Raw genomic sequence first — 24383 nt, forward strand, 5'->3', positions numbered from 1 at the left:
GTTATTGTATCGGATAATTTGTCGCCAGAGAAACACATAAACAAAATTTTATGTGACACATACAACCTGGTGAGAAACATGAAAGTTTATTTTCAATGTCTGGATGAGGAAATGATGAAGAAACTGATTGTAACCATGATACGTGCGAGACTGGAATACGCAGCAATTGTATGGTCGCCGAGTACAGTAGAGTAGTAGTAGAGAGGATTCATAGGGCAGAAACAAAGCAGGTTCAAGGACTAAAAGACTTAACATATGAAAAGAGATTGAAGCAGCTGAAACTACCGACATCTGATTGGGGTGTAAAGGGTGCTGAGTGGTATGGAAAAAAGTGGCCAAAGAAGATATAATAATGTGAGATACAAGAGAATCAAGAGGCCGTGGAAAGAAGATGAAAACGGAAGCCTTTAGAAGAGACATAAAGAAGAAAAAGTTAAAGGCCTGGAACGGCATGGAAAAGAATGAGGTCCATGCAAAGACGTTTCATGAATTTAAGCCCAAATTGGACTATTGTAGATATAGAGACGAAACAGTACCAGCTTAGCTCCTGTCCCGTATACCACGACTAGGTAAATACAACTATATAGGTAAATACACACTAACCTTGATGGTGTATGAAGTGTTGGGTTGAAGGTGGTTTATGAGAAATCTCTTCTGTAGTCCTACTGTTTGCTCTTCCCGTCCTGTGGCCTCTCCTTGTACTACCCAGGACACTTTGAAGGACTCAAGCTCTTCTTTAGAGGGGCTGTCCTGGGGGTTATCCCAAGTCACCAGCAAGGAAGTCCCGTTTGCCTCCTCCGTTCGCAGATTTGTCACTTTCCCAGGTTCTGCGAGGCATAAGTGGAGTCACATTTCCTCTGCAGTATTAGAGGGGCACGCTGAGTCATGATGCGCACCTTGCCTAATGCTAATGGGTTGATATTAACAAGAGAGTAGACTACTCCTGCGAAGTTGATATTTACATTATGGACTATTTTTTGGTCCCTGAATGCAGTGCAGTGACGAATGACATCCGGAAAAGAGAAAAAAATTATGTAATAATGCAAAAACGTTAATGGAATTAAAGCACGACGCAGCACACCCACCCACTCTGACAGACCAATAGGTACTGAGTGTGAGTGTGAGTGACTGGCGAGTGGCGACTGCGAGATTCACGCTGTTACAGTGAGATTGAGGCAGGGATTGCCAGATTTCTGGGACTGGGAAAAGTCAAAGGAACCAAAAAATAATCCCATAAGGCCAACATCTGCATTAGAAAGGCCAAATATATGCCTTTATATTTCGGTAAAAATACAAAAGGCCGTCAAAATAGCTCAAAACGCAGAAAAACACAGCTCTCTGCTACTAAACTGTTAGCTGCGACCAGGAGACTATAATCATATTATCGTCTCCTTAAGGCGACGCACACCAAAAGGGACATGATAAGCTTGTGTGATGCACCCCCGAGAGCAGCGAGGCTCCTTCCTTAATAAATATAAATGGGCGTCGTCCATCCCCAGAAAATAATGGGGAGTCACGAGGGGTGAAGCCCCCGGTAGGTCAGGCTAGGTTATAAGTGACTATTGTTAAGTATAATTAATATCGATAAATGCTTGCGATTTTGTCTCTACAATTTGGGCCCTTTTATCATAAACTTTTGCATTCTTCATAGTTAGTTAATATTATGTAGAGAGGCTCACTACAGTTTCAAAACAGCGTGCGCACCCAGTCCAATAAATATACGAGACAACCAACGTTCACGCAACCGATTAGCACTCAGAACACTCACTACCACCAACAAGGTAAATGCATGTTGTTCTCGTTGATATCTGGCAACCTAGGCATTTAGTCGCGGCCCACAGCGAGTCATAGAGTACGTGCGTAAGATTTCGTTAATGCTCAATAACCCTCCAGTGTCCAAGAATCAGTCGAATCAGGGTTTAGGCTGATGTTGTAATCACGATCGTGTAGATATCGTTATTGCTTACATTTTACACCTCTGTATGTTACTCATCTTATTCACTTTTTTTATGGATTTTAATTATTCAATCAAGTTTTGGACTTGGACGTGTGGAGTAAAAACTGAAAGATCGTAAGTGAAGGCAGAGGAAGCTACGCGTGATATTTTTTCATTAGCTCACAATTCTAAGGCACTGAGTGTTTATTACTGGGAGGCGATTTGCTGCTTTTTATTGTTAGAGATAGCTTTTTTCGGCAACTCAATGAGTCTTGGAAATTGAAAAAGTCACTCATTTAGTGGTTTCTGGAAAAAAAATACTATCTTCAAATAAGAAGTGATCATATTGTGCCCAGAAATAAATAGTCAGTGTCTCGATATTCGTAGGCTACCCTTTCATGAATATCTCACACTTGCTGTCCTGAAGACCATCTATCAACCCGGAATCTAGACGTTTCTAAAAGAAGATCAAAGATGAACTCCGGGGGCCAGTATGAGCCTATCAAGAAGGCACCATTATAAAGGCCTGCCTACACCCTAACAGGCTGTGGCCGACCATCATGCTCTAGCAAGAAAGCCCACGATTGGCATAGCCCATACATAAATAAAATGGTGTGGGTCTTGCTCTTGGTTTGGGGGTCAATTACCTTAGGTTAGCTGAGGTCAGCTTTGTGAGCATGCGTGTGTGCACGTACAGAATTTAACCAATCTCGCCCTAAACCAACAACAAGACCTGGGCCAAAGTGTCTCGTCCATCTTTGTATCCATTCTAGCACTTAACTCTCAGTCAAGTCTTTGGCCTTCGACCATTTCCCTTAAACTTGGATAAAGGAGCAGTGGGATCATTTAAAACTGTACACACACACACACACACACACACACACACACACACTGTAGCTCAATCGGTTAGAGCGCGCTGCAAGGCTTCACGGCCAAACAGGCGGCGGTTCGAGCCCCGCTCAGGCCGGATTCTTTCCTGTTGACTAGGAATGGTTACCGTCCCCCTTGAGCAAGGGAGTGGGGGGTGAGGTTCTGGCAGTACCCAGAGATCGACTACAATGAGCACTTGCTCATGTCGTGAGGATACCTGCTGACGAATGCAGGTTTAACTCGTGAACAGGCCGTGGTGAATTATACACACACACACACACACACACACACAAGACAACTATTACTGCCAGGTGAATGCATGATGAGGAGAAGCAAGGAAGGGAAGGGAGTCTTACCTCCCAGCGTGGTGGCGATGATTTCCGACTCAGCACCGAGCTGATCCACGCCTTTGTTCTTCCCTTGAACCTGAGAACGACAAAAGCATTTCAGTACACACACACACACACACACACACACACACACACACACACACGCATACACACACACGTGATCATGTGACTCAACAGCCCCTATTTTCTCTACAACTAAAACTTTTGTAATTTGATGTTATTTATAAATGTTTTAATTTATTATTTGTATTCAAAATGGTGCGAAACTGTGTAGGAAATAACATATTTAATATTGTCGACAACCCAAGAAATATTAGAAGTAACAATGTTGATTTGTACAGAACCCAAATTTAGAACAACGTTTTTTAAAAACAGTGTGATTAGTTTCGGTCCTCAATTATTTAATAGTCTTCCTTTTGAGCATAAAATTCTCCTCGGATCAAGTCAAATCTCAATATTTAAGAGGAAAAAAAAGTATTTTACTAATCAACTAAATTAACTGTTAATTAATTTTCTTTAATTTCTTTTGTAATCTTTGGGTCACTACGATGCACATTTATTTCATATAATCTTGTGTTAACATAACTATATGTTCATGCATCTATAATCATTTTCATGCATCCACAAAATCATGTACTTAGATACTGTCTGTCATGGAGCTTCGGCTCGACAGACCGTTGCTTAATTTACAATGTTTTGTTTGTATATATGTATATATGATGTTTTGATAGCAATAAATATTAACTTACTTACACACACACACACACACACACACACACACACACACACACAAACACACACACAGTTACAAAGGAGCTTTGTGGTGTGGCCATGTGCCTGCCTCATAAAGAGATGACCCAGGTTTGATTCCTGGGTGCAGTGGAGACGAATTGGCAGCCACCTCTACTCCGTGCCTCTGTCCACCCAGCAGTGAATGAACGGGTGCTGGGCGTCAATCAGTTTTTTTTTTTTTTTTTTTACTGAAAAGGAGACTGTTTTAAGGGAGTGAAAAAAGAGAAAACAATAATGAAAAAAAAGCCCGCCACTTACTGCTCCCAAATAGAGTACATAGGAGTGGCCAAAAAGAGAGGTCAATTTCGGGAGAGAGGTATCTTGATACCCTCTTCTTGAAAGAGTTCAAGTCGTAGGCAAGAGGAAATAGAAATGAAGGAAGATTGTTCTAGAGTATACCAGCGTGAGGGATGAAAGACTGAAGATGCTGGTTAAGTCTTACATAAGGGGTTTCGACAGTATAGGGATGAGCTTGATTGGAAAGTCGTGTGAGGCGAGGCTGCGGGAGGGGGGAAGGCATGCGGTTAGCAAGTTCAGAATAGCAGTTAGCGTGAAAATATCGATGGAAGATAGAAAGAGCGGCAACTTCGCGACGGAATTTAAGAGGTAGAAGACTATCAGTAAGAGGAGGAGAGCTGATGAGACGAAGAGCCTTCGACTCCACTCTGTCCAATAGAGCTGTGTGAGTGGAGCCCCCCAACACGTGAGATGCATACTCCATACGAGGGCGGAGAAGGACCCTGTATATGGATAGCAATTGTGCGGGGGAGAACTGGCAGAGACGATACAGAACGCCCAAACTCGAGGAAGTTGATTTAGTTAGAGAGGAGATGTGAAGTTTCCAATTAAGATTTTGAGTTAAGGATAGACCGAGGATATTTAGTGTTGTAGAAGGTGACAGCTGAGTGTTGTCGAAGAATAGAGGATAGGTGTTTGGAAGATTGTGTCGAGTTGATAGGTGGAGAAATTGAGTTTTTGAGGCATTGAAGGACGCAAGGTTCCTTCTACCCCAATCGGAAATGATAACAAGGTCTGAGGTTAAGCGTTCTGCAGCCTCCAGTCTGGAGTCATGTACTGCCTGTTGGGATGATCTTCTATTGAAAGAAGTTGAATAATGCAGTGTGGAATCGTCGGCGTACGAGTGAATAGTGCAGTTTGTTATGGAAAGAAGATCATTGATGAATAATAGGAAGAGTGGGTGATAGGACAGAGCCCTGTGGAACACCACTGTTAATAGGTATGGGGGAAGAACAGTGACCGTCTACCACAGTAGAGATAGAACGGCGGGAAAGGAAACTGAGATAAATGAACAGGGAGAGGGATAGAATCCGAAAGAGGGCAGTTTAGAAAGAAGACTTGTGCTAGACTCTATCGAAGGCTTTCGATATGTCTAGCGCAACAGAGAAAGTTTCACTGATACGGCTAGGAGAGGATGACCAAGAGTCATTCAAGAGATAAGAAGATCGCCAGTAGAACGCCCCTTACGGAACCCATACAGGCGATCAGATATAAGGTTAGAAGTATAAATCTTCCGGTTAAGGATTGATTCAAAAGCTTTAGATAGGCAAGAAAGTAAAGCTATAGGGCGGTAGTTTAAGGGATTGGAATGGTCACCCTTCCTAGGCACAGGCTGTAAAAGGCGCACTTCCAGCAGAAAGGAAAGGTAGATGTTGAAAGGCAGAGACGAAAGAGTTTGACCAGGCAGGGTGTCAGTACGGAAGCACAGTTAATAAGTACAATAGGAGGCACTCTATCAGGTCAATAAGCCTTCTGAGTATTGAGGCCATAGAGGGCATAGAAAACATCATTCTGAAGAATTTTAATAATAGGCATAAAGAAGTCAGAGGGAGGATGAGTAGGAGGAATATGCCCAGAATCGTCCAAGGTGGAGTTCTTACAGAAAGTTTGAGCAAAGAGTTCAGCCTTAGAGATAGATGAGACGGCGGTGCTGCCGTCAGGGTTAAGGAGAGGAAGGAAAGAAGTAGAAGTGAAATTGGAGGAGATATTTTTGGCTAGATGCCAGAAGTCACGGGAAGAATTAGAGAAAGCAAGGTTTGGGCATTTTCTATTGATGGAGTTTTTGGTAAGTCGGATAATAGATTTGGCTCGATTCCGGGCAGAAACATAAAGATCATGGTTAGTAGGAGTGCATAGGATCTGGTACCTTTTGTAAGCTGCCTCTCTATCTTTAATAGCACGAGAATAAGCATGATTAAACCAAGGCTTTTTGCATGAGGAGTAGAGAAAGAATGTGGAATGTATGCCTCCATCCCAGAGACAATCACCTCTGTGATGCGCTGGGCACACACAGAGGGGTCTCTCTCCTGGTTGCGTCCCTCCTCCAGGGTGTGTGTGTGTGTGTGTGTGTGTGTGTGTGTGTGTGTGTGTGTGTGTGTGTGTGTGTGTGTGTGTGTGTAATAATATTGATAAGATAATAAAAGGTTAATTTAGGTTTGGCAGCTAGACAACTATATATATTTTTCTCTGCATTTTTTTTAAAGTGGGAGATGGTGTGTGTGTGTGTGTGTGTGTGTGTGTGTGTGAGAGAGAGAGAGAGAGAGAGAGAGAGAGAGAGAGAGAGAGAGAGAGAGAGAGAGAGAGAGAGAGAGAGAGAGAGAGAGAATCCCAGCGCTGCCACCATTTGTGTTACCAGTTTTTGGTATACGTATAGGTTGATACGTGTTATGTTTGTTATTGGTATTTAGTGTTTCACTCTTACCTCACTGTCAGGGCCTGAGTCACTGCCCTCGCACCACAAGTTGGTGAGATAACAAAAGGCCTTACCATAAGTCGTGAGTACGAATGATGTATATATGGCTCGAATTGCCTTAATTCACTTCTGAAAGTTTTTTTTTCTCTCTCTCTCACTGGTACATAAAGCGTCTGTGGTTGTTTTGTATAAACTTGTATTTACAGTCTTAAAGTAAATTACAGCATGTGAACGGTCGCACTAAAAAGAAAGCCACACCCAAAGCGGAGCGCACGCCTTGGCAGTCTCGGCTGCTTGCCTCGCCGTCGACTTCTCTGGCTTCTGGTGCTGCCCGCTGGTTTTATATGCATCGTTGTTCGCCGGAGCTTTCAAGCTTCCGGTGTCTACGGTGCAGATTCTAGTGTCAGCAACACTCTCACTCAGCTTTTCATAAAACATCCGGCGGCATGATCCTAAGCTGTGTTTCGACACATAAACTCCTACATTAATATGTACAGGATATTATATACATTAGTGCATTATGTCGAGAGAGAGAGAGAGAGAGAGAGAGAGAGAGAGAGAGAGAGAGAGAGAGAGAGAGAGAGAGAGAGAGATATCACGTGTTTATGTAGGTTGAGTCTATGTATGTGTGTGTGTGTTCCACCTCTTGTGTGTGTGTGTGTGTGTGTGTGTGTGTGTGTGTGTTTTCAGTTGTACCCGAAGTCTTTTCACTTGTGAGCTCCATGTGAAGCTGGAAAGGGTTCTGGCTGGCAATCGCAAGTCTATCGTATGGAATGAAGATGGTGAATTGCACACACACACACACACACACACACACACACACACACACACACACACACACAAAGTTACTGTATCGGCTAATTTGTCGCCAGAGAGACACATAAACAGAACTGTAGGTGAAACAGCCTGGTGAGAAACATAAAAATTGCTTTTCAATATATGGATGAGGAAATGATGGAGGAACTAATTGTAACCATGATACGTCCAAGACTGGAATACGCAGCAATAGTATCGTCGCCGAGTACAATGACAAATATAAGGAGGGTAGAGAGCATTCTGAGGGTAGCAACATAGCTGGTTCCAGGCCTAAGAGATTTAACATACGAAGAGAGATTAAAGCAGATGAACCCACCGACAATGGAACAGAGGAGTGAGAGAGATCTAATTGCAGTATATAGGGTGCTGAGTGGGATGGAAAAAGTGGTCATGGAAGATCTAATAGTATGGGATACAAGAGAATCAAGAGGCCGTGGAAGGAAGATGAAAAAGGAAGCCTGTAGAAGAGACATAAAGAACAGCTTTCCACAAAGAGTGGTGGTGGCCTGTAACACCTTAGAAAAGATGTGGTCCACGCAAAGACGATTCATGAATTAAACCTAAGTTGGATTATAGTAGATATAGAGACGGGACAGTACCAGCGTAGTTCCTCGCCCGTATACCACAACTAGTTAAATACATATATTAAATACATACTAACCTTGATAATGTATGAAGTGTTGGGTTGAAGGTGGTTTATAAGAAATCTCCTGTGTAGTCCCACTGTTTGCTGTTTCCGTCCTGTGGCCTCTCCTTGCACTCCCCAGGACACTATGAAGGACTCAAGCTCTCCATTAAGGTTAAGGGGGCTGTCCTGGTGGTAATCCCAAGTCACCAGCAAAGAAGTCCCGTTTGCCTCCTCCGTTCGCAAAATAGTCACATTCCCAGGCTCTGTGAGGCATAAGTAAAGTCACCTTTCCCTTGCAGTGTTAGAGGGACGCACTGAGTCATGGTGCGCACCTTTCTCTATCTCTAATACTAATGGTTAGAATAGACGCCCTCCAATACCAGCTAAGAATTTTTAGTCATCACCGAGTGGCCTAAGACTACTTACATGCTGTCCTGAAAAGACCACCTATCAATCAGGACTTGATTTTTTTCTAAAAGGAGATCAATTATGAATTCCGGGGTCCAGTATGATCCAAGCATGATGGCACCACTATAAATAATATTCTTGCCTGCACCATAGCAGGCTGTGGCCGACAATCGGGCTCCAGCAAGAAAACCTACCATGCCCATAGCCCGTCTATCTATCTATCTACATACCGTACTTGTCAAAAGTATTCGGCCCCTGCTTTTCCACCCTGTTTATCAGTGAATACATTGAGGAATTTATATGAAAGAATGTGCTTAATCTACATTTTAATACTTGGTAGGGTTGCCTTTCTTTATCTTTACACTCTCAATACGTCTAGGAGGTGACAGAGCAAGGTTTTTCAATGTATCAGGTGAGATATTGTCCTAGGACTCACGAATGGCCGCCTCAAGTTTGGGTATGGAACGTCCTTCCCTCTTGATAATGTGCCACAAGCTTTTAATAGGTCTCAGATCCGGGTTATTGCCCGGTCACTCCTTATAAGGGGTACCATGCAGTTCTCAGCCAATGGGTCACGGATTTTGCTGTGTGGGCAGGGCACCAACTTGCTGAAGACGGTTGGCCTGGCGAGCTTGAAAGGCTCGGGCAGATGGTCACACAGCAGCTCCAGGTAGACATGTTGATTAACTTTGACGTTCTTTGGAAGAACAAGTTTCAATACCCCTTCTAGTGAAGCAACCGCACACCATGAGCAAATCTGGGTGGTTTACTGTGTGCTGCACATAGCGGGGGTCGAAGGGCTCGCTGCCTTTTCGTCGGTACACTCACCCTCCACGGTTGTATGTAACGTAAATGTAGCCTTATCTGACCATAGCCTGAGATCCATTCTCTCACTGAGGCAAGATATTTCATGCAAAGGCTCGCAACACGACGTGTCATGGTACGTATGGAAGTCTCCCCAAACAATTCAGGGTTGCTTCCCTTAAAGATCTTACTGTTGTTAGTGGATTTGGCTCTTAAGGTACGCGTTATGATGTTCAAAGCCCTTCGAAAAGTCTTCCTATGTCCTAGGTTTCTGGATGGGTCCCCAGAGTCCAGCCCTCCTCCCGAAATCGCTCTATGCATTTCTTAACTGTGGACTTGCCACATTCAACAAATCACTGATTTCTTTAGTTCCATGGCCTGCCTTTTAGTCCAATGATATGGGCAATTACTTATTTAGTTAATTCCTTTGTAGGCGCCATGGTAACGATACAACCCATAGGAAATTAAGAAAACAGTGTGAAAAGGCAAGGTCCCGAAGAAAGGTTACATATGGGGCATCCCATCCCCGGCAGGCGTGGGGGACGACTCACTGCCACGACTGATAGGGGTGGACAGGTAGCAAGACCAAGCTCTTCTCTTCCCTGGATGAAGTAAATATTTATTTTTTCGATAAAATAGCATATATAGCGCTGGCGGATGACTCATAGTCTAACAACAATAACAGTATATATTACCAAACCTTAAAAAAAGAGGTGTCTATATTTCCGCACCGGTCAGGTACCGAGCAGAATCGATTCTACTCTTGGAAACCGGTACCGGAAACCGAGAGTAGTTTCGATAACTTTACTTCAGTACCGCGGTTCCGTTAAGAGTCGCGGAACCATAACGGTACTATTTTACCGCCAGCGTTCCGTTGCCGGAACTTAGATAGGCGCATCGCCACAGAGTGAGTAGACGTTAAGCCCCGTTCACACTGCGCCGACTCAAGGCTACCGATTCTACCCTCGACCTCTAGAGTACACGAGGTCTTGGGTATTGATGTGAAAAGTGTCATGGCATGTCTTGAAAGAGGTCTTGAGACTTGCTGAATGCTGCGCCGACGTCGTGATGGGGGAAGTCGAGTCGAGAGTTGTTAGCACGACATGCTGAGCAACTAGTTGGCTGAATGTCCCAGACAGCAGCAAGACACCAAGACCACAATAAAACCTCCCCCCTTCTTGGAGTGCTTGGAACCAACTTATCAAAATGGAAAAGTCGCTGGGTTGTCGTGGCCCAGAGAGTCGGCACAATATGAACGGGTTTTAGGCCTTGCTGTGCAGTCACTGACGGTCTTGGCCCTCCATTTTGTCCTTGCGTTGTGTTTTCTTCAGCCTCCCTCTCTCTATCGCCTCCATTATTTTATTAACTTATCTATTAGATAATTCTTCATGTCCTGTTTTTTTTTTAAAGGTTTGCTGACATATACTGTTATTGTTATTAGACTAGATTCCATCCATAATAACTATATATATGCTATTAAAAATCAATAAATATTCACTTCATACAGGGAAAGAGACAGAGAGAGAGAGAGAGAGAGCATATATATATATATATATATAGTGCTCAGTTGTTTCAAGCTATATATATATATATATATATATATATATATATATATATATATATATATATATATATATATATATATATATATATATATATATAAAGAGATAGATAGATATATAGATATGTATATATATATTTCAACTTTGTTAGACTCTCACATAAACATGCACACACACACACACACACACACACACACACACATACACACATACATACATATACATATACATACATATATATATATCACCATCCCACCATCTCACACTGGAGGTTGTCTCGCAATTTTCAATTGAACTCTTTCGATGAGATGGTTTCTGTTCATTAATTTATTGTTCTTCTATTTCATCGATATTTCCACGCTGACTGCCTTTCGACTTGCCAACTGCATGCCCCTCCCGGCGGCCCCGCTGCACTCGACTTCTACCCATGCTCATCCCTATACTGTCCAAACCAGCTTATGCAAGAGTTAATAAAGCATCTTCTACTCTTTCATCCCTTTACGCTGCAAATCTGGAACAATCTTCTCCTTCTATCTGTATTTCCTCCTGCCTACGACTTGAACTTTTCTAAGAGGAGGGCATGAGACACCTTCTCCTGTATTTGGATCTTCCTTCGGCCACCTCTTTTGTTTTACTTTAGGAGCAGGCGAGTAAGTTTTTTTTTTACTATTGTTTTCTTTTTTTGTTGCCCTTGAGCTGCCCTTATATATATATATATATATATATATATATATATATATATATATATATATATATATATATATATATATATATATATATATATATATATATATATATATATATATATATATATATATATATATATATATATATATATATATATATATATATATATATATATATATATATATATATATATATATATATATATATATATATATATATATATATATATATATATATATATATATATATATATATATATATATATATATATATATATATATATATATATATATATATATATATATATATATATATATATATATATATATATATATATATATATATATATATATATATATATATATATATATATATATATATATATATATATATATATATATATATATATATATATATATATATATATATATATATATATATATATATATATATATATATATATATATATTTTTTTACAACAAAGGTGCAGCTCAAGGCACAAAAAGAAAACAATAATAAAAAAGCCTGCTACTGCTGCTCCTAAAGTAAAAACAAAAGAGGTATGAAAGGAAGATCAAATACAGGAGGAGAGGTGTCCTGATACCTCCTCTTGAAAGAGTTCAAGTCAGGCAGGAGGAAATACAGATGAAGGAAGATTGTTCAGAGTTTACCAGCGTGAGGGAAGAAAGAGTGAAGATGCTGGTTAACTCTGCATAAGGGGTTTGGACAGTATAGGATGAGCATGAGTAGAAAGTCGAGTGCAAAGGGGCCGCGGGAGGGGGGGAGGCATGCAGCAAGTTCAGAAGAGCAGTCAGCGGGAAATATCGATAGAAGATAGAAAGAGAGGCAACATTATGGCGGGAATTTAAGAGGTAGAAGACTATCAGTATGAGGAGGAGAGCTGATGAGACGAAGAGCCTTAGCCTCCACTCTGTCCAGAAGAGCTGTGTGAGGGAGCCCCACACATGAGATGCATACTCCATACGAGGGCGGACAAGGCCCCTGTATATGGACAGCAACTGTGCAGGGAGAAGAACTGGCGACGGTACAGAACGCCCAGCCTCGAGGAAGCTGATTTAGTAAGAGATGATATGAAGTTTCCAGTTGAGATTTTGAGTTAAGGATAGACTGAGGATGTTTAGTGTTGAGGAAGGTGATAGCTGGTGTTGTTAAAGAATAGGGATAGTTGTTTGAAGATTGTGTCGAGTGGATAGGTGGAGAACTGTGTTTTGAGGCGTTGAAGGACACCAGGTTCTTCTTGCCCCAATCGAAATAATAGTAAGGTCTGAGGCTGCGTTCTGCAGCCTCCAGCCTTGAGTCGTTAAGTTCCTGAAGGGTGGCCTTCTATTAAAAGAAGTTGAGTAATGCAGAGTGGAATCATCGGTAGGAATGGATAGGACAGTTCGTTTTGGAAAGAAGATCATCAATGAACAACAGAAAAGAGTGGGAGATAGGACAGAACCCTGTGGGACACCACTGTTAATAGATTTAGGAAGAACACTGACCGTCTACCACGGCAGAAATAGAACGGTCAGAAAGGAAACTGGAGATAAAGGTACAGAGAGAAGGATAGCAACCGTAGGAGGGTAGTTTAGAAAACAAAGATTTGTGCCAGACCCTATCAAAAGCTTTTGATATGTCCAGCGCAATAGCAAAAGTTTCACCGAAACGGCTAAGAGAGGATGACCAAGAGTCAGTTAAGAAGGCTAGGAGATTACCAGTAGAACGCCCCTTGCGGAACCCATACTGGCGATCAGATAGAAGGTCAGAAGTGGAAAGGTACTTTTGAATCTTCCGGTTAAGGATTGATTCTAAAGCTTTATATATACAAGAAAGTAAAGCTATGGGACGGTAGTTTGAGGATTGAGCGGTCACCCTTCTAGGTACAGGCTGTATGAAGGCATACTTCCAGCAAGAAGGAAAGGTAGATGTTGACAGGCAGAGGCGAAAGAGTTTGACCAGGCAGGGTGACAGCACGGAGGCACAGTTTCTAAGGATAATAGACTCCTTCAGGTCCATAAGCTTTCTGAGGATTGAGGCCAGAGAGGGCATAGAAAACATCATTTTGAAGAATCTTTATAACAGGCATAAAGGAGTCCGAGGAGGGATGAGTAGGAGGAATATGCCCAGAATCGTCCAGAGTGGAGTTTTTAGAAAAAGTTTGAGAGAAGAGTTCAGCCTTAGAGATAGATGAGACGGCAGTGTTGCCGTAAGGACTGAGGAGTGGAGGGAAAGATGAAGAAGTGAAGTTGGAGGAGATGTTTTTTGGCTAGATGCCAGAAGTCACGGGAAGAGTTAGAGAAAGCAAGGTTTTGACATTTTCTATTAATGAAAGAATTTTTGGTTAGTCGGAGAACAGATTTGGCACGATTTCGGGCAGAAATAAAAAGTTCATAATTAGCATTAGTTTGAAGGCTCTGGTACCTTTTGTGAGCTACCTCTATCACTGACAGCACGAGAACAAGCGTAATTAAACCAAGGCTTTTTAGCGTGAGGAGTAGAGAAAGAACGAGGAATGTATGCCTCCATTCCAGAGACAATCATCTCTGTGATGCGCTGAGCACACACAGAGGGGTCTCTATCCTGGAAGCAATAATCATTCCACGGAATGGAAAGTACATCCTCAGGTCGTCCCACCGAGTTGAAGCAAAATGCCAGAAGCATCGCCTCTTCGGTGGGTCCAGGGGGGTGACAGGAGCGATAGGACAGTATGCAGAAATAAGATTGTGATCGGAGGAGCCCAACGGAGAGAACAGTTTGACAGAATACGCAGAAGGGTTTGAGGTAAGGAAGAGGTCTAGACTGTTATATATATATATATATATATATATATATATATATATATATATATATATATATATATATATATATATATATATATATATATATATATATATAAATATATATATATATATATATATATATATATATATATATATATATATATATATATATATATATATATATATATATAGATATATAGATATATATATATATAGATAGATATAGATATAGATAGATAGATATAGATATAGATAGATAGATATAGATATAGATAGATAGATATAGATATAGATAGATAGATAGATAGATAGATATAGATATAGATATAGATAGATAGATATAGATATAGATATAGATAGATAGATAGATAGATATAGATATAGATATAGATGTCTTGATAACTCGTCGAGCCTTTTTCTTTCATTTCTGCAACATTCGCGGCCTTCGTTCTAATTTTTATTCTGTGGAACACCATCTCTCCTCATCTTAACCTCTCCTTCTCTACCTCACCGAAACACAGGTTTCTGGGGCTATTGACAGCAATTTCTACTCTGTTCCCTCCTACTATCTCTATCCTAAATTTCAGTCCAAAGCTGGATGTTGCGTCTACGTGCGCAACATCACTTGTTCTCGTGCCCATGACCTTGACTCTTCTGAATATTCCACCATCTGGCTAAGACTTCATTGTCATTCTATTACTAAATACATCTGTGCTGTTTATCTCTCACCTAACGCTACTGACTATGTAAAATTCTTTGACTATATGAACTCTATAGTGGAGCACATCTTGATCCACTTTCCCTTCGCTGAAATCTCCATCTTGGGAGATTTCAATGTTCACCACCAGCTTTGGCTTTCATCCTCTTTCACTGACCAGCCTGGTGAACAAGCCTACAACTTTGCTCTCCTCAACGACCTAGAGCAGTTGCTTCAGCACCCTACACGTATTCCCGACCGTCTTGGAAAGAGGCCCAATATACTAGACCTCTTCCTTACTTCTAACCCTTCTGCTTACTCTGTCAAACTGTTCTCTCGGTTGGGCTCCTCCGATCACACCCTTATTTCTGTATCCTGTCCTATCGGTCCTGTACATCCTCTGGATCCACCGAGGAAACGATGTTTCTGGCATTTTGCTTCAGCTCAGTGGAACGACCTGAGCAGGTACTTTTCCGATTTCCCGTGGAATGATTACTGCTTCCAGGAGGGAGACCCCTCTGTGTGTCCCCAGCGCCTAACAGAGGTGATCGTCTCTGGAATGGAGGCATACATTCCACGTATTTTCTCTACTCCTCATGCTAAAAAGCCTTGGTTTAATCACGCTTGTTCTCGTGCTGTCAAATATAGAGAGGCAGCTCACAAAAGGTACCAGTGCCTCCGAACTCCCACTAACCATGATCTTTACATTTCCGCCCGGAATCGTGCCAAATCTATTCTTCGACTTACCAAAACCTCTTTCATCCATAGCAAACGTCAAAACCTTGTTTTTTTCTAATTCTTCTCGGGACTTCTGCCACCTAGCCAAAAATATCTCCTCCAATTTCACTTCTCCATTTTTCCCTCCTCTCCTTAACCCTGACGGCAGCACCGCCGTCTCATCTATCTCTAAGGCTGAACTCTTCTCTCAAACTTTCTGTAACAACTCCACTCTAGACGATTCTGGGCATATTCCTCCTACTCATCCCCCTCTGACTCCTTTATGCCTGTTATTAAGATTCTTCGGAATGATGTTTTCTATGCCCTCTCCGGGTTCAACTCTCAGAAGGCTTATGGACCAGACGGAGTGCCTCCTATTGTCCTTAAAACTGTGCCTTCGTGCTGACATCCTGCCTGGTCAAACTCTTTCGCCTCTGGCAGTCAACTTCTACCTTTCCTTCCTGCTGGAAGTGTGCCTGCATACAGCCTGTGACTAAGAAGGGTGACCGGTCGAACCCCTCAAACTACCGCCCCATAGTTTTACTTTCCTGCCTATCTAAAGCTTTTGAATCAATTCTTATCCGGAAGATCGCCAGTATGGGTTCCGCAAGGGGCGCTCAACTGGTGATCTTCTTGCTCTCTTAACTGATTCTTGGTCATCCTCTCTTAGCCGTTTCGGTGAAACCTTCTCAGTTGCACTACACATATCGAAAGCTTTCGATAGAGTCTGGCACAAATCTTTGCTTTCTAAACTGCCCTCTTTCGGACTCTATCCCTCTCTCCAGTTTCCTTTCCGGCCGTTCTATCTCTGCGGTGGTAGACGGTCACCGTTCTTCCCCTAAACCTATCAGAGCTCTGTCCTATCACCCACTCTCTTCCTGTTATTCTTCAATGATCTTCTTTCCATATCAAACTGTCCTATCCACTCATACCCTGACGACTCCACTCTGTATTATGCAACTTCTTTCAATAGAAGACCCTCTCAAAAGGAATTACATGATTCCAGACTGGAGGCTGCAGAACGCTTAACCTCAGACCTTGCTATCATTTCCGATTGAGGTAAAAGGATCCTTGTGTCTTTCAATGCCTCAAAAACCCAGTTTTTCCACCTATCAACTCGACTCAATCTTCCAAACACCTATCCCCTATTCTTCTACAACATTCAGCTGTCACCTTCTTCAACGCTAAATATCCTCGGACATCTTTAACTCCGAATCTTGACTGGAAACTTCACATCTCCTCTCTCACTAAATCAGCTTCCTCGAGGTTGGGCGTTCTGTATCGTCTCCGCCAGTTCTTGTCCCCCGCACAGTTGCTATCCATATACAGCGGCCTTGTCCGCCCTCGTATTAAGTATGTATCTCACATGTGGGGGGACTCCACTCACACAGCTCTTCTGGACAGAGTGGAGTCTAAGGTTCTTCTTCTCATCAGCTCTCCTCCTCTTACTGATAGTCTTCTACCTCTTAAATTCCGCCGCTACGTTGCCTCTCACGCTGACTGCTCTTCTGAACTTGCTAACTGCATGCTTCCCCCAATCCCGCGGCCTTGCCACACGCTACTTTCTACTCAAGCTCATCCGTATACTGTCCAAGCCCCTTATGCAAGAGTTAACCAGCATCTTCACTCTTTCATCCCTTACGCTGGTAAACTCGAGAACAATCTTCCTTCATCTGTATTTCCTTTTGCCTACGACTTGAACTCTTTCAAGAGGAGGATATCAGGACACCTCTCCTCCTGAAATTGACTTCTCTTTCGGCCACTCGTCTCTAATCTTTTTAGGGACAGTAAGTAGCGGGCTTTTTTTTCATTATTGTTTTCCTTGTTTCCCTTGAACTATCCCCTTTGCTGTAAAAAAAAAATTACGCCTTAGGTAAGTCAATCAACACTCAGTATTGGAGGCCCTCGTTTCCAGACGCATGACTTACCACTCGTTGCCTGAGCGAGATGCAATAACTTCAGTTAGTTCACTAAATTCAGTATGTGATGAGCATAAGAGGAGGGTGGGCCCGAATTCACAAACAGACTCAATAACTACGAACTAACATAACTACGCACTATTGATTTAGCTACCGACGTTAGCGTCAGATTCACGAAGCAAACCTTAGATTGTAGTTAGCGGCGCGCTAAGTCAGCGAGGTCGCTGATTGGTTGATGACGTCATTGGCCTTGCAGCGAATCGCAAGCACGTTTACAGAACCGTCAGCCAATCCTAAGGAGCCCCCTCCAGCTGCTGGTTCAAGAAACCCATTCTCTTTTCCCATTTTTCTTCCTTTCAAGGCAAGCTGTACTAAATCGTAATCTACGAATTCAATTATTTCGTTGTTTGCTGCACATTTATGTCAAAGTAACTCTGCTGTTCGATGTCTTGTTACCTACGAACATGCTTAAGATGAAGAAAAAGAAGATACGGAGGAGATTGAAGCAGGAAGAAAGCAAATAGAAGTATGGGACAGATATCGAGGCAGACAGAACGAAGGACGGAAGGAAGGAATAGGGAAAATTAAGACTGTCTTGCCATATCTGCGGCCCAACTCATGGGATAGCTGTCACCCGACAAAGGTCCATGGTCCCTCCACGGATGGGGGCGGTGTCACGGGCAAAATTGAGCCTCGGGCAAAATTGAGCCCGGGCATCCACATGCCTCTGTTATCTTAGCTCAAGCTCGTGTATGTGGGGTTCTTTTCGACTGATATGGCGTCTAGAACTAGCATGATCATCATTCTTTATTATGATGACAAAGACCATGTCAAAATTTGCCTCATTAAATAAGAAAGTACATAAAGTTCGGCAGCTTTTCCTCGTCGCCAAGCCATCCTCCAGAGCAGCGCTCCGACACCCATGATCGCACATTCATTTTTCTCAGAAAATAGGATACCAATCACATATACATCAATATATTTCCACAGGTGAATACTTAGGGCATGTTCACACCAAGTTGCGACACCTGAGATTCATTAATAATGACAGGGGAAGGAAAAATATAGGCCCCTGTCATCGACAAAATTGAGCCTCGGGCAGAATTGAGCCTGGGCATCTATATGCCTCAGATTTCTTCGCTATTATATATTGTAAGATCGTTCTGTTGACATGTATGGGTAAATTAACGCTTTCTGTATCTACATATAGAAGGAAAACGCAAAATTCTCCCTAGTAAATCAGAAATTACATAAAGTTCGGCAACTTTTCCTCGTCGCCAAGCCATCCTCCAGCAGCAGGCAGAGAAGGGACGTCTGGCAATCCCCCGGCCGGGTGTTGCCATACCGCCCACACTTATCATATACCTCTCAAAGGGTGTATATCTCATCATTTTATAAAGAAATGGGCCTCCTCTACTCGTAAAGTTATATTTCAAGTTGAAAAACGCGATTTATAAGCATTTATACGTAAATCTGATAATATTGTTAGCGTTACCGTCAGCTCCGAGGCAGTAGTTATTTAACAACAAATTTAACGTCACACAGAGCACGGTAAACGTTTGTAGATCCGCGCGGTAACCCGTGACGTCATCGATTAGTTGGTAGTTATGCAGCGCGAGCTTTGTGAATCTCGATGTTCTCAAAACTACGCACTAAGGGCCCAAAACTACGAACTAAGCCTTTGTGGATCCGGGCTGTTCCACTGCACCGGCCCAGGGTGACGGAAGGGAGTTGCCAGATACCTTCTATCTATATAATTTCACCTCAGAAAACACCATGCTTTTTTCGCTTTAAGTATGCGGTCGCAAGGGGCAGGGGCCGCATACTATTGACAAGTACATATCTCCGACGCCCTGCTCCCTTGCGGGAACTTCCCTTCAGGGGATGGCCGCGGAAGAACTGTCTTCATGTCTCCCTGTTCTGGCACTCCCTCTCAGCACATTCAATCCTTCTGCTTCCAACTCTCTCACTGCAATAGTCACTCACCCTATTAATCCAGTGCACAGTTTGTCTTTCCTTCACACCCCCTCCTTCAATCCTTCCCCCATACACTCCCTTCATGAATTCATTCTACCCATTCTCATCACGTGTCCAAACCATCTCAGCGCCATAGCCCGTGCTTAGATAAAAATGGTGTGGATCATGGTCTTGATTTGGGAGTCAGTTATCTTTTGTTAGCTTAGGTCAGGTTTGTGTGTGTGCGTGTGTGCACATACAGAATTTAACCTATCCAAACTCACCCCTAAACCAACAACAAGACTTGGGCCAAAGTGTCTCGTCCATCCTTGTATCCATTCTAGCACGTACATGTCAGTCATGTCTTTGGCCTTCTACCATTTCCCTTTAATTTGGTTCGATGGGAAGTGCCACCATTCACAACTGTACACACACACACACACACACACACACACACAACACACACACACACAAACACACACACACACACACACACACAAAGACACACAAGACAACTACTACTGCCAGGAGAAAGCACGAACAGGAGAGGCCTTACCTCCCAGTGTGGTGGTGGCGATGATTTCAGACTCGGCACCGAGCTGATCCACGAATTTGTTCTTCCCTCGAACCTGAGAACGACAAAAGTATGTTAGCGCACACACACACACACACACACACACACACACACACACACACAGCAAACACACACACACACACACACACACACACACACACACAGCAAACACACATTACACACACACACCCCCACACACACCCCCACACACACACACACACACAGTTACAAAGGAGCTGTGTAGTGCAGTGACGAGCGTGTTCACCTTAAAAGAGATCTCCCAGGTTCGATTCCTAGTTGGAGTGGAGACGGATGGGCAGCCACCTCTACTCCGTGCCTCTGTCCACCCAGCAGTGAATGAACGGGTGCTGGGTGTCAATCGGGGGTTGCGTCCCTCCTCCCGGGTGTATGTGTGTGTGTGTGTGTGTGTGTGTGTGTGTGTGTGTGCGTGTTCAGTTGTACCCAAATATCTCTCACTTGTGACCTCCATGCATAGTCGTAGGGGATCTATACTCAAGTTTTACAATGACTAAGGTGACACATACCAAATATGGGAAAGAAAGATTAAAATACAGTTTAGTTTTAATAGAAGAAGATGTGAAATAGCGAAAGGAGAAAAAAATGTAACATGGAACAGGTGGAGAAGACTAAACAAATAGGTGAAGTACAAACAAGCAATAAATGAATACATAAGAAAACGGAGTGGAACAGAGGAACTATGAAAGGAATGTAATAGAGAATTATAAGACCAGCCGAAGTTATTTCACACAGCAAGCCGGAAAGAGAGAAGGAGTATACGTAAACTAAAGGTGGGTGGTTAGGAGTATGAGGATGCGGCAACAATGTTGGAAGTTTTGAGTGGTTGTTTTCAGGGAGTGTTTACAAGGAAGAGTGACTTTAATGGACATAAAGGGCAAAGGAAAATATTGACAACCTGGAAGATATGCAAGTTACAGTCCTCTAATGGAGAAAAATAACGGAGGGTGTGCACGCAAGAAAAGCATAGGGACTGGATGGTGTGTCAGGCTGGGTCCTGAGTGAGTGTAAAGAAACGAGCTGATAAGATCCAGTGAGTCATAGTCAGCTCACTGGCAGAAGGGTGCTGTCCCAGGTCCAGTTCTCGGGTGGAGTGGAGATGGATGGGCAGTCTCCTTTAACCCGTTCCCCCTGTCCACCTAGAGTTCCTTGATAAAGTACCGACAACCTAAGATTTAGACGCCATTATTGGCCCTGTTATTCCCCGAGCTTTTCATACACTCGCACACGTCTCTCTTGTATTTGTTACACAGGGGTCGTCCACTAAAACTGAGCACACTTGTGCCAAACCTGCACACCTTTCCCTAACAGTCAGCTGGAAGCCAGCAGCCAGTGAGCTCTGGGAAATTAGATAAGAGAGAGTTTGTGTCCATACCAACAAGTGTCGGCAACCCACCATATTACTCTCATATTTTACCGTGATATGGTCGGTAGCCGCTGGAATATGGCGTAAGAAGGTGACAGGAGATTGTTATAGCCTGTGATATAGACACGTGTCAAGGCTGGCTGCTGACTACCTTGAGAGGCGGCGCGCGGTAGCTCTCAGGGTATTGAGAGACTCCCAATAACTCTGGGTGCTTCTCCTTGAGTGCTGCTGCTGTGATGGATGAATTGAACAATACTTGACGCTGTAAGACATTATTGGCAGCAGTTGGGGAAGTTTTTCTCTTACCTACAAATCCCTTCCTCGCGTGACCCTTGCCTGCAGGGAGGGACGCTGCCTCCTGAAAGTCATAAACTCCGTCTTGATATACACTGTACCAAGATCTAAAGAAAGGGAGGTCAACCCAAGGTTGGCTCAAAACTCGTCCCATTCCGCGCATCCTCTCCTGGCTCCTCCCTCTGACCAAGTGACGTAGCACAGGGTATAAAAAGAAGTTGAACGAGCAGGCAACCCCCCCAGTCACATTCACACCGCAACAAGTGAAGGGACCTGGCCTCTCTCTCTCTCTCTCTCTCTCTCTCTCTCTCTCTCTCTCTCTCTCTCTCTGTGCCCCGGTATACGTGTGTGTGTGTGTGTGTGTGTGTGTGTGTGTATACTTGTTTGTATGTATGTGTGTGTATACCTGTGTATGTGTGTATGGCGGAGAGGGTGGGCTGATCTACCTCACTTAAGGAGCCGATTAGTGAGTAACACTGGGGTGTGACTTAATTAGCTTGGAGTGGTTATCAGTCAGGTGGGTGGATGTTGACCTTGGCTAAAGATCATCCCTCAGGTGGATGGGGCAAGTGTGGTAGGGCCTTGCTACATATAGACAGATATATGGATGGATAAATGAATAAATACAGATAGATGGATAGATAAATACAGAAATATAGGTATATATTATGTAATAGTTTGTGTACATACTGAAGAAAAGTACAAGAGCAAATAAAATACTTCCAAAGCACATTTATGCCTTTTATATCCTGCACTAATAATCTATAAAATATACGGGATTTACTGGAAAACTACCAAGAACTCCAGTATATAATAAAGGTTCTATTAATCTCTGGCTATGATGCTACATGCATAATATATGAAACTACAAAGTAGTGTAATGCCCCGACGAGCTTCTTTTCTAAATCCTTCCAATTTCAACACGACTTCTGCGTGTATCGAAATAACACGAGAAATTAATCAAGACAAAGTGAGGGTATTCCCCGGCTGCCTGGGATTGAACCCGCGACCAGCGTGACGGGAGAGCCACTCCTTACCGAGTCGGCCAAAGAGGTACCCCACTGGCTAAGTGGGTTATGGGAGGCTCGTTCATCAGGCCGTCGCCGCACTACACGGCTTTCCCCCCTATGTAGATTAATTTCTGTGTGTTGACAATGTCCCTTTGAGACATAACTCCACAATGTCCCTTTGAGACATACCTCCAACATTCCCATTTTCTATCAACCTCGGAGCATGGGCCATCCTACCTGTTACCCCTTCGGGGAAACTCAACAGAACTGCAGGAGAGGATGCCCACCGCTATGCCACCACTGTAATGCCCCGACGAGCTTCTTTTCTAAATCCTTCCTATTTCTCAACACGACCTCTGCGTGTATCGAAATAACACGAGAAATTAATCAAGACAAAGTGAGGGTATTCCCCGGCTGCCTGGGATTGAACCCGCGACCAGCGTGACGGGAGAGCCACTCCTTACCGAGTCGGCCAAAGAGGTACCCCACTGGCTAAGTGGGTTATGGGAGGCTCGTTCATCAGGCCGTCGCCGCACTACAGTAGTACTACACATATGCAAAATATTGTTAATAATTCCTCTTCCTTTTACCTTTATTATTACACACACACACACAGAGAGAGAAGAGAGATAATGAATTTACCGGAGCAGGCGAGAGAGAGGACTAAAGGGGTTGCCAGCTAGCTTAGGTTCCTTTATACTTGAGAGAGAGAGAGGAGAGAGGCTCCTCCCATTGACCACCTGACGTCACCTAATCTGCGCCTGAGTTGACCTCCCATTTATTTAGACCTTGCACTGTACTAGTCACAGGGCACATGGCTGACAAACTAAACAAGCTCCATCAACGCAAAGGCACTTTGCTCCCTTCCCGTTACCTGCCTGCAGTAAACTTTAGCATATGGAGAGAAACTTAGTGGAAAGTAATGATGAAAAGGTGAAGGGGGCACCGATTCCATTACTCACCATTCTGGTATCTTTCTTGTGTTAACCCGTGGGATGCTACCACGTTCGATAGGGCGGATGGTGGTCAGGTGCTAGCGAACCCAATCTGGCCGACGTGTTTTAGCAACTTTTTGACAAAGTTATTATTAAGGAGACACTTGGTAATTTACCCTGCCGAGGGCAGGTGAGACGGCAGGTCAGTCAGGCCACCACCTCCTTCTCCTACTCCCCTTCCTTTTCCTCCCCCCCCGCCCCCTCTTTCTCTTCTAATCCCCCCCCCCCCTTTTTTTTTTACAGCAGAGGAGTCAGTTCAGAGGCATAAAAAAAGGAAACAAATTTGAAAAAAAAGCTCCCTACTCGCTGTTCCTTAAAAGAGTTAGAGGAGTGGCCAAAAGATAGGTCAATTTCGGGAGTAGAGGTGTCCTGACCTAATCGCTTTCCTACTCCATCTAATTTTCTCTCTCTCTCTCTCTCTCTCTCTCTCTCTCTCTCTCTCTCTCTCTCTCTCTCTCTCTCTCTCTCTCTCT

The 24383-nt window shown here is 43.2% G+C and overlaps 1 protein-coding gene across 6 annotated transcripts in view; it reads right to left on the reverse strand.

Moving 5' to 3' along the window:
• Nucleotides 1-303: 303 nt before the first annotated feature.
• The window catches only part of LOC126989104 (phosphatidylinositol phosphatase PTPRQ-like), a 100760-nt gene continuing 76680 nt past the window's right edge, over nt 304-24383 (reverse strand). For 3 of the 6 annotated variants that reach the window (XM_050847676.1, XM_050847678.1, XM_050847679.1), the window contains exons 3-6: nt 20192-20264; nt 8136-8365; nt 3163-3232; nt 565-827 (exon numbers count right to left, since the gene is read on the reverse strand). In XM_050847676.1, coding sequence (XP_050703633.1) covers nt 580-827; nt 3163-3232; nt 8136-8365; nt 20192-20264 — 621 coding nt within the window. In that variant the 3' untranslated portion in view covers nt 565-579. Of the gene's footprint in view, nt 828-3162; nt 3233-8135; nt 8366-20191; nt 20265-24383 lie in introns of all 6 variants that reach the window. The other 3 variants (XR_007742885.1, XM_050847675.1, XM_050847677.1) reach the window with 3 other exon arrangements.

Source organism: Eriocheir sinensis, unplaced genomic scaffold, assembly GCF_024679095.1.
Source record: "Eriocheir sinensis breed Jianghai 21 unplaced genomic scaffold, ASM2467909v1 Scaffold1051, whole genome shotgun sequence".
NCBI lineage: Eukaryota > Metazoa > Arthropoda > Malacostraca > Decapoda > Varunidae > Eriocheir > Eriocheir sinensis.